At 47.8% G+C, this 14216-nt stretch overlaps 1 protein-coding gene across 2 annotated transcripts in view; it reads right to left on the bottom strand.

Moving 5' to 3' along the window:
* Positions 1 to 14216, bottom strand: part of NOL10 (nucleolar protein 10) — a 67544-nt gene that overhangs the window by 8272 nt on the left and 45056 nt on the right. Inside the window, exons 15-18 of one of the 2 annotated variants that reach the window (XM_036432568.2) lie at positions 6949 to 7075; positions 6199 to 6278; positions 5914 to 6012; positions 4818 to 4907 (exon numbers count right to left, since the gene is read on the bottom strand). The exons of the other annotated variant lie outside the window; for it this stretch is intronic. Of the exons in view, the coding sequence (XP_036288461.1) occupies positions 4818 to 4907; positions 5914 to 6012; positions 6199 to 6278; positions 6949 to 7075 (396 nt within the window). The remainder of the gene's footprint in view (positions 1 to 4817; positions 4908 to 5913; positions 6013 to 6198; positions 6279 to 6948; positions 7076 to 14216) is intronic. 2 annotated transcript variants of the gene reach the window in all.

The following is a 14216-nucleotide window of genomic DNA, read 5'->3' on the forward strand; positions in this document are numbered from 1 at the left end:
GAATTAGTTTCCAGAACTGATTCACAGCTGGCAGCCTTACTGGGCATCACACATGTGAGCTAGGAACAAGCCTTTCTGACTAAGTTTATGCTTAACACATCAGAAAGAATTTTCTTCCGTAACATCTTCAAGAAAATACGTTTTTGAAACCTTGCTTAAGTATAGCTACTATCCTGAATTAAAAATAGTGAAGAAAAAGGAAAGAGCCGGGACCGGTTTGGCTCAATGGATAGAGCTTCAGCTTGGGGACTGAAGGGTCCCGGGTTCGATTCCGGTCAAGGGCATGTACCTTGGTTGCGGGTATATCCCCAGTAGGGGGTGTGCAGGAGGTGACTGATCAATGACTCTCTTTAATCGATGTTTCTAACTCTCTCTCTCCTTTCCTCTCTGTACAAAATCAATAAAATATATTTTTAAAAAAAAAGGAAAGAAAAAAACAAAAAAAGAACAAAAAAAAAGAAAAAAAGAAAAAGGAAGAAAAGTTAAATCAGTGAGTCTTTCAACTTCGTTCCAAAACCAGGGAGGAAGCACATGGACAGCAGTCAAGAAGGACCCGGGGGAGGGAGGGGTAGTGGTTGGGGGAGTAGGGGGTGGCAGGGGGGCGGGGGCACAGGTGTGTGCCAGTCACTGCTCCAGCTGAGCTCCTGGGAAACAAACAGGGCTATTCCCGTCCCTTCTAGAACACAGAAACAGGTTTAAGGTGGTAGACTCTTATGGTTCTCTCTTCTCTAAAACAAATAAACTGCCTAAAACAAGCAGGAGCTGGAAGAACAACTATAAAATGAACACTCTTCCGACCCAGCTGGGGAAATGCTTTCCCAGAGCCTTTCCCGCGCCTCATTGTGTTCACAGGATGCGGTGCTGGAGTGATGTTCTACAGGAGTTTACAAGTGTCTGGCTAGTGATCTGCCTATAAACGCTCATGTAAGACACCAAACACTGCCATTCACCTTGGAAAACATCTGTAAGTATTGTTTATATCTAAGCCGACCTCAAAGACGGAGATCTGCAGATCTGAGTAGGTGCTCATTAATGTTTTTTTCCCAGCACAGGAACACATCTGAGGAATGTTTGACATTTAAACAGATTAATTACTCCCAGGCTATGGCGGCCGGGAAATTAGGCGATGCAGAATTCTGAGAAACGATGGTTTCAGCGGGAGCATCGTCTCTGCAGAACCCACCCGCTGAGAACGTGGGAAGGGGCTTCACCAAGCCTTCAGGTGCAGAGGCCATACGGGGAACGGGCAGGGAGACTCTGAAGAGGGGAAGGCCTAGGACCGGCTCTCCAGCCGGGACGTTGGAGGCAGGAGAGGAGGTTGGCACGGAGGGGATGCCACCCACCCCGCAGCCCGCCGGAGCCTAGCGCTCACTCTCAGGCTGGCGGTGGGCTGTCGTTCTCCAACAGGAGAATCTGACCACCAAGAGAAAGGCCTTCAGCAAAGTGTCTGCACAGGTCTCTGAGCTTCCCCGTGAGGCCGCGTGGCCAGGCCCCACAGCGCCTGCGGGCCTGCCGCCACTGGACGCCTCGTTCCGCTCCTTATCCTTCTCCCCAGTATGGACGCACGGCCACGGCCACGGCCACGGCCACGGCCACGGCCACGGCGGAGAGAACCCTTCCACTTTCCCCAGGGGAACCTCCCAGTGGAAGAACCCAAATGTCAGGACTGAAAGGCCACCAAGCAGCCGCCCCGTCGCTCGTGTGGCACAGAGCCAGCCCCGGGCTTCCCTGCTCCTTCCTGCTCTGTTTGAGGAGAAATCCTAAGGAACTTCCTGAGGAAAAGCAGCAGCGAGGGCCGTTTGTTGTTGTCCGGCACCTGCAGGTGTGACATGTCTTCACCCTCCCGACCCCTGACGCACGTCTGGCCGGCAGCCACGTCTGCGTCCCCCGCAGGGAGCGGGGAGGGGGATGGGAAGGGGAGTGGGGAGGAGGAGCGGGTCCCCAAGACGATGGCTGTGGAGCAGGACTCCGGATGCCGGGGACATGGGGCCGGCAGGAAGATGGAGAAGAGGCTGGTCAGGAAAATGAAGTTAATTAACTACTGATCTTCACACGTTTCTTGGGATGCAACTGAGACAGCGGGCAAAGAACTGAGGCTGAGTAGTGATGACAACAGAGGAAACAAACAAGAAGGCCGTTATCAAGCCCAGGGGAGAGGGCTGGCAGGAAGTGCGATCAGGAAGGGTACTCCCACCGAATGTGAAGAACATAACATCTGCACAGCCACAGCCACAAAATGCCGAGCCCCAACTTACCCGCTACCGAGGGTGCTGGGGGAGGCAGTGAGGAGGCAAGGCTCTTAACACTCAAGCAGCAGCGCTATTAGGAGGCACAGAGTTTTACACCAAAACAATCGGCTAAGAAGGGCTGTGACCCTCAGGAGAAGTGGAAATGGGGGAGGGGGGAGAAGGGACCGTAGGGGGAGGGGGAGAAGAGGAGGAAAGGACAGAGGGGTGGTCAACATTCTTAACAAACTTTGGAGAAATGTTAGGTTTTTAAACTACGTGTGTACTTCTATTATAACAACAATTTTTAATGGGTACTAAAAAGATGTTTAAATAATACTTTGGGTGTCGGAACTGATCTGATGCAACGCAGTGTCTATGCACGGTTATACCATTCCCCTGAACTGTTCCTTTAACACAAACTCTCAACGGTGCAGAACGGCCCAGGCTGGAGGGACGCCTCCTGCCTGGCCTCCGGGCCACAGGCCACGGGCCCGGAGGGGTCTTGCCGGCAATGCTGACTGAGCTGCTGCGGGTCCCAGGGAAGCGCGTTTCTGGAGACCTAAAGGCAGCGGCAAAAGGCTGGCAGCAGAGGCCCCGAGGCAGAAAACGATACTCCTCACCAGCAAACCCACACACCGAAAACTGGTCCGGTGCCGGCCTGGCCAGCGCCTGCGCGGGGAGCTCAGACACCGTGCTGCAAGGACAGAGGAGCCGTTTTCGATGGAAGGAACACAGCACAGCTCAGGGCCTGGACAGGGCCCAGAAGACGCTACGTGGTGGGTCACCTTCGGCAGCAGGTCCCACATCAGGACGGTAAACACCTCGCCAGACTTTATGTTATTAGCGGCAGCAACTTCTGGGACATGGCTCACTGTCTGACTCCACGCGGGTCCGGCTGGAGCCAAAGCGGAACCTGGCTGCACCTCACTTTCAGATCAGGAATTATCAGCGCTGCTACAGCTCATGAGAGTTTGAAGAGCGAGTTCAAAGGCAAGACTAATGAACTGCTGATGGATTTAACAATTCTTTCAAGTATTTTTTACAATTATAATGAAGGATTCTCTCTTTGGTTCCAGGATGGTTTTTAAAGTCTTCATTTTAATTAGATAACATTAATAAACAACAAATCATACGACCTTTAATAGCAGCCTGGGGTTTTTAGAAGACTCCAAGCATTTCTGCAGACACTGAAGGCTGACAACAGAGCCTGATTTGGGTCCACAACCACCGAAAAAGCAACGAGGGGCGCATCTGACAAACAGCGCGTCCTAGCGCAACCCAACCGGGTGGCAGCCAGAGCCGGTTCCAGGTCCAGTAGCTGGAGGGACGCAGATGGCTGATGGAGGTGAGGGTTTCTAAGTTCCTCCTCACACTTGCAGGAGAAACAGTCAAAGCCCCGTGCTGCTTATGGGATGATCCGATTCATATTTTGACCAAAAAAAATTTAAAAGCACAGGCAGTCATGACTTTTCCCACCGATCACTCTGCCTGCTTCCTAGCACTTACTTGTGAAGAACTACAGAGAGGACAGAGAAAGAATAAAGCCAACAAAAACCTGAGTGCTCAACCAGCTGCCCGAAGCTGCAAGGATCAGGCCACTGGCTCAGACTCAGGTCCGCAGCCCTGAGACGGAAGCGGCCTTCTCACTCCCAGCTCTAACCCCTCGTGCCTGCCGCCTGGCTGAGCAGAGGAGAGCGCACTGGGAGGAAGTCTCACACAGCTGTAAAGTCAGCCCCGCCCCAGCCCCCTCTGATTATATCGGTTACAGAAAGCACCCGATGTTATGACTGATCTTTGTCTATTTTCCCATCGGCACAGTAAGGCAGTTAAAGGTTACGCATGCACACTCCCAATATGCCAATTCTAAGTAAAAATTGGTTACTTCTGCAATTATAAATAAATCTAGCTAGAGCAAAAAAAGCAACATTTAACCAATTATAGCCCAGCTGGCATGGCTCAGTGGTTGAGCGTCGACCAATGAACCAGGAGGTCACGGTTCGATTCCCAGTCAGGGCACAGGCCCAGGTTGCGGGCTTGATCCCCAGTGTGGGGCGTGCAGGAAACAGCCGATCAATGATTCTCTCTCATCACTGATGTTTCTATCTATCTCTCCCTCTCTGAAATAAAAAATATATATGTATATATATATATTAAAAATATCATAAATCATCCACAACATAGAATATAAAGCTCTCAAAAATATTTACCAAGAAATTTTAATAAAATGGAAAGCTAATTGTGTTATTTTATGAAACCAGGATAAATATTTTATATATACAATAGAGTCTTGCTAGCATAGTTTATAATTTTAAGAGAAATAAGATAGGAAAGAAATTCACTAAAATATGAATGCTAATATATATATAAATGCTGCTTTCCTCCAGGGGGAGTTATATGGGTGACTCCCTTATATTCTTTTCTGTTTTACAAATGTCCCATACTGAGTATATACTATCTTCCAAGTGGGGGGGGGGGGGGGGGGGGAAACAAGTGTATTTTTAAAGTAAAAACAAAAACACTCTAAGTTACTATAAAAAAAAAAATGTAGGAGCAATTCATCAATATTGTCTCCACCTTAGAAAAGCTTACCTTCACTTTCTTTTTCCATGTAGCTCTTTGCTTCTCCTCCTCCTCCTCGATTAATTTCAGCGCCAGCTCCTTGTTAACTTTCGGCAATTTCTAAGGAGGAACAGACCAGCTGTGTTAAAACACCCACATTTCAGCGCTGAAGGTTTAGCAAAGCGGAACAAAAGCCCCTGCCACCCCAGCCTCTCCTTGCGCTGGGCACTCACTCTTCTCTAACACTCACTCTTCTCTCTCTAACACTCACTCCTCTCTCTCTAACACTCACTCTTCTCTCTCTAACACTCACTCTTCTCTCTCTAACACTCACTCTTCTCTCTGACGACACTGAACAAGCACCCGGAGAGGGAAGACCGTCTCCCGCACTGAGGAGTGTGCGTCATTGTTAAGCAGCGTTCCGTCAGCAATGGCTGGACGTGGGGGTGCCTTCATGAGGGGGCAGCGAGGTGCCTGGGAGGCAGGAGGGGGGCTTGCTGGTCCTGTCTGCTTGTTGCTGGGTTGGCATCGCACGAGGACACTTTTTCAGCCTGGCAGCACCAGGTGGTTCAGGAGGTAGCGGTCCCAGGAGCATCCTGGTCCTCCCAGAGGCCCTCAGCCCAGCAGCTGCCCAGCCCTGAGCTGAGCTCCCTGGCAACTTCCTGCAGCCCAGCCTCTCTTCCCAGTCCTGTGTCCTTGTCTTTTCAGTCCTCTACTGCCTGTTAACATTCTTGACAGTCAGTTCTCTCTGCGAACATGCTAGAGTGGTCTGAGTGCTCTCTGGGCTCCGCCATGGCCTAATGCCTGCTTCCGGTGACCAAACAGCCAGCCTGAGGCTCAGTGAGCAGCGGAGGTGAGCAAAGGCCCATCGCCCAGAACCTGAGCGGCCACTGGCAAACACCCCGACTCTCTTAGGCTGACAACGCCAGTCCCCCTGCATGATTCCTCACGATACCACTGCCACAGAGTCCAGAATGACAAAACCCTCGTGATAGATAAAATGTAACACTCAAAAATTAGCAAAAGATGGAGAAACTCAGAAATAGATGACAAGCTTCTTTGGAACAATAACATGAAGGTTAAGTACGTTTTCTCTGGCAAATTCAACGGTGAGTACGATATTTACCTTTAATTGGACTCTCTGTGCCCGTGTTTCTTCTATCTTCTGTCGGATCTTATCTTTCCTATATTCTTCATAAGCGAATGGATTTACCATCAATTTCACCTTTTCAAAGTAAAAAAAAATTAAAAATTGTATTAGCATATCTCATATTTACCATAACTATTACGTCAGAGAACAGACAGATATCTTATAAATCATGAGTGTGTTTTATGAAAATGCAAATCAGTAGAGAAGAAGTGTCTATAGATTGCTCACTAGTCCCTAAAGTAACTGCACTTCTGTACTTACCTTGTGATAGAGTCTGATGTCCATGAAAAATCCATGCATGTATGCCCGGAGGAAAGGGGATCCGATGAGATGCGTGAGCCCTGGGGAGTAACCAGAGAGGCAGGCCCTTAGGGAAGCTCTGACAACAATGACTGACATCCACTTGGGAGGTTTAGACACTGCTGCATACTGTCCGCCTCAGTCACCAAGTAGCCGAAGGAGCACATTATGGCCACTTTACAGGTTATGAAACCAACACATATGAAATTCGCAGGCCAAGTCACAGCAGAGGTGGGGGGGAGAGAGAGAGATAGAGATAGAGAGAGAGAAACATCTAAGTGAGAGAGGCATATGCCCTGACTGGAGCTGGGGATCAACCTGCAATCCAGGTTTGTGCCCTTGACCAGGAATCAAACCCATGACCATTGAGTCCACAGGCCAATGCTCTAACCACTGAGCAAAATTGGCCAGGGAAATCACTGCTTTCTTGACAGATGTATTTTCTATATACAAGTAGTATGCTAAAAAAAAAAAAAAGTATTTCTTATTTAAGATGCAAAAAAGCTTCAGTAAGTTGAACTTATCTGAACCTTTCTCTAAGCACACATTACAAATTCAACAATATGTGTTTAACACCTGACTTGGCAGAAAGAGATTTGGAAAATCAGATAAACGTTGATGACACCACTTCTAAAATGTTCAAAATTCCCTCCCCCGAAACAAGCAGAAATAACATAATTTATAACCGGTTTTCCTAATTTCCTTTCTTACCTAAATTCTCCAGGTCTTTCCTGGTGACGAACTTGTAATCGTCGTAAACCGTGCTTTCTGGGTTCTCTTCCAATTCCTCCGTCAGGTTGTCCAGGAAGGAGCACCACCTGGGAGCGGGGCCCAGCACCTGCCGGCGGCAGACGGTCAGCAATGAACCCGAGGGTCCGCACTTCTACAGCCGGTGTCCGCAAACCCAACACCCACCCCTGGCTGGACAGAAGCACCGAAAGCAACTGCAACACGCACAGTCCACAAGTACACAGGGGAGAGTCTAAAAGTAGGAAGCACCTAGGCTTGTAGAGGGGAAAGCTCACTTAGGCTGGGATGCAGAGATAGTAATGAATATTCTTATATCAGAACTATGGGAACATAAGTAACTCAGGCACTTATAATAAAAGTCATCCATTCACTTATCACCTCGTGCATTCAAGACAATACTGGGATCTACAGGAGTACTTTGGGCATACCAGATTTTTTAAGTTTGCCACTCACGAAAAAAAAAGTCGAAACTGAAAATTACCCTTTTTTTCCAGGGGTTTCAACTACAATAATTACTTGATAATTATACCTGCTCTTATATGGTCTACTTCACTGAATTCATTCAAGTTAGAATTCTGTGCAGAAAGTTCTTCAGAATTGACCTGAATTGCAATGCCAGGATCCCTGAGTCAGTCCCAGGGACACTGAGGGACACAGGATTGGACAGAGTTTACACCCAACAATGAGTCTGAGTGAGGGGCATTCAGCTTGTGACCCACAAACTGCTGGTGGCTTTTGACTTTCGGGCTCTGACGCAGACACCCCCTCCCAGGGGTGGCTGCCCCAGAGGACACTGGCCGGAAGGGAGCTGTGAGCTGAAATCCTCTCTGGGGGTTTTCATGAAGTAGGACACTGGCCTGGTACATGGAACTTCCACTGCCTGCCTGCGAACTCTGGCAGGAATCAGCTACACAGAAATCATAGCTTACACCGTGTGGAGAAGGAAGGTGGGAGGAAGAGTTATACCGAAGAAAAGGGCCCCAATGCCCTCTGCAATAAAGACAGTCGATACAGCCGCATTACCTTTCCTGTTAGAAAGGATGCCCCTGCCTCCCCCCTCCCCCCAACTAACGGCGATGGGCTCATGAGCACAGGAGTCCTACTGAGAAGTTCCATGTCAGCATAATCCGCACACTTCTACACACAGAGATTACATGCACCAAGTGGTTTGACTCTAATCCTAGAAAACTAACCTTCAAGAAATGCAGGGCATCTTTTAAAAATAATTCCATGTACAGCACTTTCTAAAGGAACTGCTAGGATTTAAAGTAACCGAGGACAGCAGCTGCAGCCGCCGAGTACCGATGCCAATGCCTGCCACAGGAGCAGGAGCACACCGCGCAGCCGCCCCCGCCGGCCTCCGGCAGCAGCACCGGTCTGGCCGGGGCACAGAGCGTGCCCACCGGCACACGGGCAGACACACGGAATCTGCTCAGGAATGGACACCGGAGCGAGCTGGGAAACCACGGCCCGTCTGAGCGTGAGAGCACAGGACCCAACCACAGGGTCCCCGCTTCCCCCTGCCACGAGTCTCCCATGTGAGCTCCCCACACCCCGGTGCCGCCCTCAGACAGGAAGGCAGCACCCTCCCACCTCCGGAAGGTGAGGTCCACGCGCGGCCCTGTGCGAAGGAGGAACCTCATCAGCTTTAAGTGATGGGTTTCCAGACCCACACTGCCTGCTGAGCAGCAGGTGGTCAGTAAGTATTTCTTAAATAAATCTGTTCGTACAGAAAACATGCACTCGTGAATTTCATGTGAATAGGTGCTAAGACAAGGTTTTAAATTGTCTAGTTGTCCGTATTCGGATAAAAGCATTCCAATACCTCACTGTAACACTATGAGATCCGAGGACCCTATTTGGTGAAGTCAGACCTCGTCTGCCTCCTGGCACGCAGGCACTGGTTACTACAAACCTCACAATCAAAGAGTTTCACCTTCAAACCTTAAATCAGTCATAAACACGGCTGAAATATCAAAACAACAGACCAGACCTGACCTTGCTCTCATGGTCCTTTTCCATTATGTTCCACAAATGCCTTTTGATTCCAACTGCTCTAACTGCCTCTCGGGGACAGTGTGGTTATGGTAAATAACCTCTGCAATCAGCCACGGTCATTACATTTTATAGGAGGAAATATTTCCATCAAAAACAAAATGAAATTTAATGGCTGATTTTATTAGCCATGTTTCCCTAGTTCCCTTTCAGGGGGAAAAACACATCAGAACCACCATAACAAAGCTGGATGGCTGCTGTAAGCGGCAGCAAACCTCAGGTTTATCCACAGAATCGCTTTTCTCAAGGTCTCCATGAAGTGCCCAGCAGTGGCCGCACAGCCAGCGAGGGGGCCTACTCATCGCACCGCTCTGCTGAGCCCAGAAAGGCCACAGTATTAATCAGAGGGTCAAAGTCCCCTGCTGTCCTGATTCATAGATATATGAAACCTTCAACTAATCCTTAAAAATATATTAACTTACTTCCTAAATTTCAGGCTTTACAACTTCAAGAAAACATCTCTGAACCATTGATATACTATTATTACTACTTCAAAAGTTTCTAGGTTTCCAGCATTGTCATTATATTGCTGTATTATACTAGAGGCCTGGTGCTCAAAATGCGTGTACTTGGGGGGTCCCTCACCTGCACCCTCTCAGTCAGGAGCCCACAGGGGATGTCTGACTGACAGCTTAGGCCTGCTCCCAGGGCCCAAGCCATCAGTCAGACACCCTTAGTGCTGCCCTGGAGGTGGGAGAGGCTCCGCCACCACTGCTACGCTTGCAGCCCTGAGCCCGGCTTCTGGCTGAGCGGCAATCCCCCTGGGGGGCACACTGACCACCAGGGGCAGCTCCTGCACTGAGCATCTGCTCCCTGGTGGTCAGAGTGTGTCATAGCAACCTGTCATTCCGCCAATTTGCATATTAGGCTTTTATTATATAGGATACTTCGGTCAAAATGGATTACTTGTTTATCTACATTTTTATGCACCTTAAGAGTTCGGTTTCAGAAAAAGGACTGTTTATTTTAAACTTCTATTATCTGTTAATGTCCTTCCGCTTTTTATTTATAAAAATTTCCTAAAGTCACGAGTTGGTAAAAGTAGAGAACTGGGAACTGAGTCATTAAACATGCTATAAAGGGATGTTATGGGTCCCTTAGCAATTCAATGCCAATCTAGTCAACCAATCTAACGGAAATATTTGGTCCTCCAAAATAGGAAAGAATCTTGATCAACAGCTATGGAAGGCCTCCACTCACATGAGCCAAGCATTTGCCTCTCTAACCCATGAGGCAGAACCAACAGTGTTAAAGTGCATAAAAATAGACGCCACGTGCCCACAATCATTTGCCTCAATTATTACAATCTGCCTTTAAAATATTAATTGTATGTTTAATTTTAAAACTCCAAGTTCTCATGTATTCTGGTGATGGACAGACATGACTATGGGTGGGGAGGAAGGAGGATGAATATGAATATTCTGAGGGAGCTGACAGAGAAGGTGCTCTCTTCTCCCACTTCACTTTGAAAAACTGCTGTGCCAAACCTGGAGCTGTGTTAAGGAGAACAGAGATTGGGGGGGGGGGGGGGGGGGGCTCCTACCGGATGGATAGTTTAACAGATCAGGGGGGATGAAATAACAAACACAAAGTAAAGTATTATTAAAATTATTGGGGACAAAGACCCAACTATACCAATTTAGCGTAAATGTCACCATTGTTCAAGTTACTTATAATGCTATGACAAGGAAATTTTCCTATTTAAAAAAAAAAGTTTTTTTTTTATTGATTTCAGAGAGGAGGAGAGAGGGAGAGAAAGCCAGAAACATCAGTGTTAAGAGAGACTCACCGATCAGCCACCTCCTGCATGTCCCCTACTGGGACCGAGCCCACAACCCGGGCATGTACCCCCGAGCGGAACCGAACCTGGGACCCTCAGTCCCCAGGCCTATGCTTCATCCACTGAGCCAAACCAGCCAGGGCCTTAATTTCCTACTACTAATATAAAAGAGAATAACAACATAGAACAGCAATTAAATTTGAAATTATTTTATATTTTTAATGAATAATTAAAAAACTTTAGCAACGAAGAAAATTCTTAATTACTCCAGAACTGTATCAACAGACAATAACTTTGAATGGAAATGAACTTATTCGTGGGAGCTTTACCTGACCTATAATTACGTTAGGGCGTGTAGAAGTATACAATACATCCAAGCATGTGCAGCTGAGTTTTTAAAATATTCTATAAAACCTTGGCCAGCGTGCATCACGGCCGCCGGTGTGATGAGTGGTCATCGGGAAGGGAACGGTAACAGTGCCGCAGAGCGGAGCTCAGTGGCTGAAGGGCTTAAGCATCTCATTTTAAGTTCAGACACAGAAACAGGGGCAGTATAACCATGAAAGCAGGCAGTGGGATGAAACTCCACAGGAAAAGAGCTGGTTCACATACAGCAATATTTGTGTGGAGGGACTAGATGGTTCTTAGTTTTCTTCCTTCATTCAAAAGGTTACGTGAGCATTTACTAAAAGCAATGCTAACTATCAAATATAAGTAAAACAAGTTTGGAAAACAATCAAGTACAATAAGTTGTGACTGGTGCCACAGAAGAGAAATTTTTAAATGGTTCTGAGGACAGCAGATCAAGAAAAACTCGTAGAGTTCATGATTTTATACTCAGTAAAACACAACTGCCACAGTTAGGATTTAATGCTTCATAAAATTCATGTTTTGCATTTTCAAAGGCAAGACAGCATGTATACTGTGCATTACCAAGTGTCCTCAGCGGGTCTAGGTCAGTGGTCCGTAATCACACACATCAGAGTCGGTGATGTGAGATAATAAAGCTAGAAAAGCCTCAGCAGCACATGGAAGGGTTGGGTGCTAATGAAGCTCAGGCTGGGCTTTGCCAGCAGTGAGTTCCCAAAGGTTTCCAGGGCTTTCTGGACTTCAGAACGGCAGCGCAGAGAGGAGGAAGGTGCATTACACTGTGACTGTCTCTGCCCACTGTTATGATTAATGATAATTTTTCCAATTGCATAGCCTGCAACCTCCAGCAGGACTGTGCCAACTGAGAGGACCGACTCTGCAATGTGAACTCACAGCTTCCCTTCTCTGCCACCGGAGAGGCGGCACCGGCACCGGCACCGGCACCGGCACCGGCACGCAGGCTCGGGTTCGGCGCTGGGCCTAAGAATAGCCCGTCACAGGCCGAGACGGGAGAGCCGGGAGCGGCCACGCTCTGAGGCATGTAATTGCATTTGCCACATAACGAGCTGCTGATTGCACGCCCGCGTCTGTGATTTTGTGAGTAATTATGAGTCATTTAGAGGCACTCTACTTGTCGTGCTTTGTTCCCTCATTCCTAAAAATCAGATTAGCAAAGAGGCAATTTAATTTCAACATTTATTTAAGAAGAAGAAAAATTATTATCTACTATGATTTCAATTTTGACTTAGTATCTGGAAAGTAATTTAGACACTGAAATGCAGTCATCAGGACTGCTATGCCAGTCCATGGATCCGACAGTCCCTCTCGGCAGGGCTCTGTGAGCGCCATAGGCCTAGGATGGCGTGCCTGGGCCCAGGCAGGGAGGCAGGCACCCGAAGCAAGCACTGAATACAATGAAGCTGAGTGTAGCAAACCACAGAGCACCTTCAGTTAATGATGGCACGCTAACTACATATTTTTATCCCCCCTCTGTCCCAAGCCTAGTTAAAATGACAGTAAATGGGTATTTAAAAAAGCATTAGCCTCAAGGACAAAAAGAACAAGAGAAAACACAGAAGGTAAGAAATTTAAGCGGTAAGGGTCGGGTTGCAGAGGTGGAGAGAAGGAGGGCAGGTCTGTGAGAGCCGGCACTTCCAGACTCCTGTGTCCGGGAAGGTGGCTGAGCAGAGGGCAGCGGATGGTGCAGAGGAGTGCCCAGCTCCCACCGCCCCTGGGAGACCGGAGGATGGCTGCAGAGGGAAGGCAAGCTGCTCCACCCAGTGAGGCTGGGCAAAGGTCACCTGAGCTTGGGCTGAAATCAGCACAATAAATAGCAGTTATCAAACTGTGTGGCCCTCAGCTCTTTTCTTAACTAAACCAGTGGCCCTGTGCATGGATTCGCACACATTGAAAGGAAATTAATTGGAAGAAATGTTTAATATCACTATTCGCCCTTTCTCTATAATAGAAGTGTCAACCAAATTCACAATTTGACAATGACAGATGGAAACACACTTGTGATTGGAGCCAGAGAGCTTTATATGTGTCGCCCATGTGTGAGTCAACTTAGCCTTTATAGATATAGAAAAGACTTGCTTCATTAGATCTGCTTTCTGATGTAGCTAAACTCTTTCCAGCCCAGTGAAGCACCCCAACTTCTCTTTTAGGTAATTGTCAGCAACACAGCAGTAAATATCAACATGAAGTGGATTATCATTGTAGATCACACAGGGAGAACAAAGGGTAAAATATTTAACTGCAGCAGTGTTTGACTATAATATATTCTTCGAAGTGAGAAAACCTGAAGTCAATTTCAAGGCCCACCATTTCTTACTTCATTTCAGCATTTCAGTTGGGTCAAGTTTCTAAGCTTTCTAAATATCTGTTTTCCAGCTAATAAGAAGAAAATAAGATTCCACTGAGTCTCCTATTTACCTACTCCAGGACTTCTGTGAGGATCAAATGAGATGAGGCATGGAAAATGCTTCACTGACATTTGGTTAAAGTGTAAAATGTTTGCACCTGGCTATAAAGCAAGTCATGTTCCTGGGCTGAAGAACTCCAAGGAGGCTAGTTGCTAGGGAGAAGAAGCCAAGTGTTGCTATATGATGTCATTACCCAGCACCCACACTACTGTTTTGGGCTGGCTGGGCTGTGGGCTGCATTTTGCACCATGGGGTCTCGGCAGCATCGGCTGCAATTTGGTGGGGTGTCACTAAGAGGTGGTGGTGGGGCCTGCGTCCCACTTGGGGGAAGCTGAATGTTGTTTTGTTGGGACCAGGTCTGTGGTGTCATTTTGATGTAAATGGCCTGGGCCCAGGCGGGGAGGCAGGCACCCGAAGCAAGCACTGAATACAATCAGCAGGGCCTTCTGGTGTCAGCATGATAGATCGCTTCGTCCACATGGTTGCCGCTAACCATGTGCGGCTCTTGAAATGTAATCCCTGCAGCTCCTTCATTGAGCATCTGCCCCCTGGTGGTCAGTGTGCATCATAGCAACCAGTCAGACGGTTGGAGGGACACT

This window comes from Pipistrellus kuhlii, unplaced genomic scaffold, assembly GCF_014108245.1.
Source record: "Pipistrellus kuhlii isolate mPipKuh1 unplaced genomic scaffold, mPipKuh1.p scaffold_m20_p_112, whole genome shotgun sequence".
Classification (NCBI taxonomy): Eukaryota; Metazoa; Chordata; class Mammalia; order Chiroptera; family Vespertilionidae; genus Pipistrellus; species Pipistrellus kuhlii.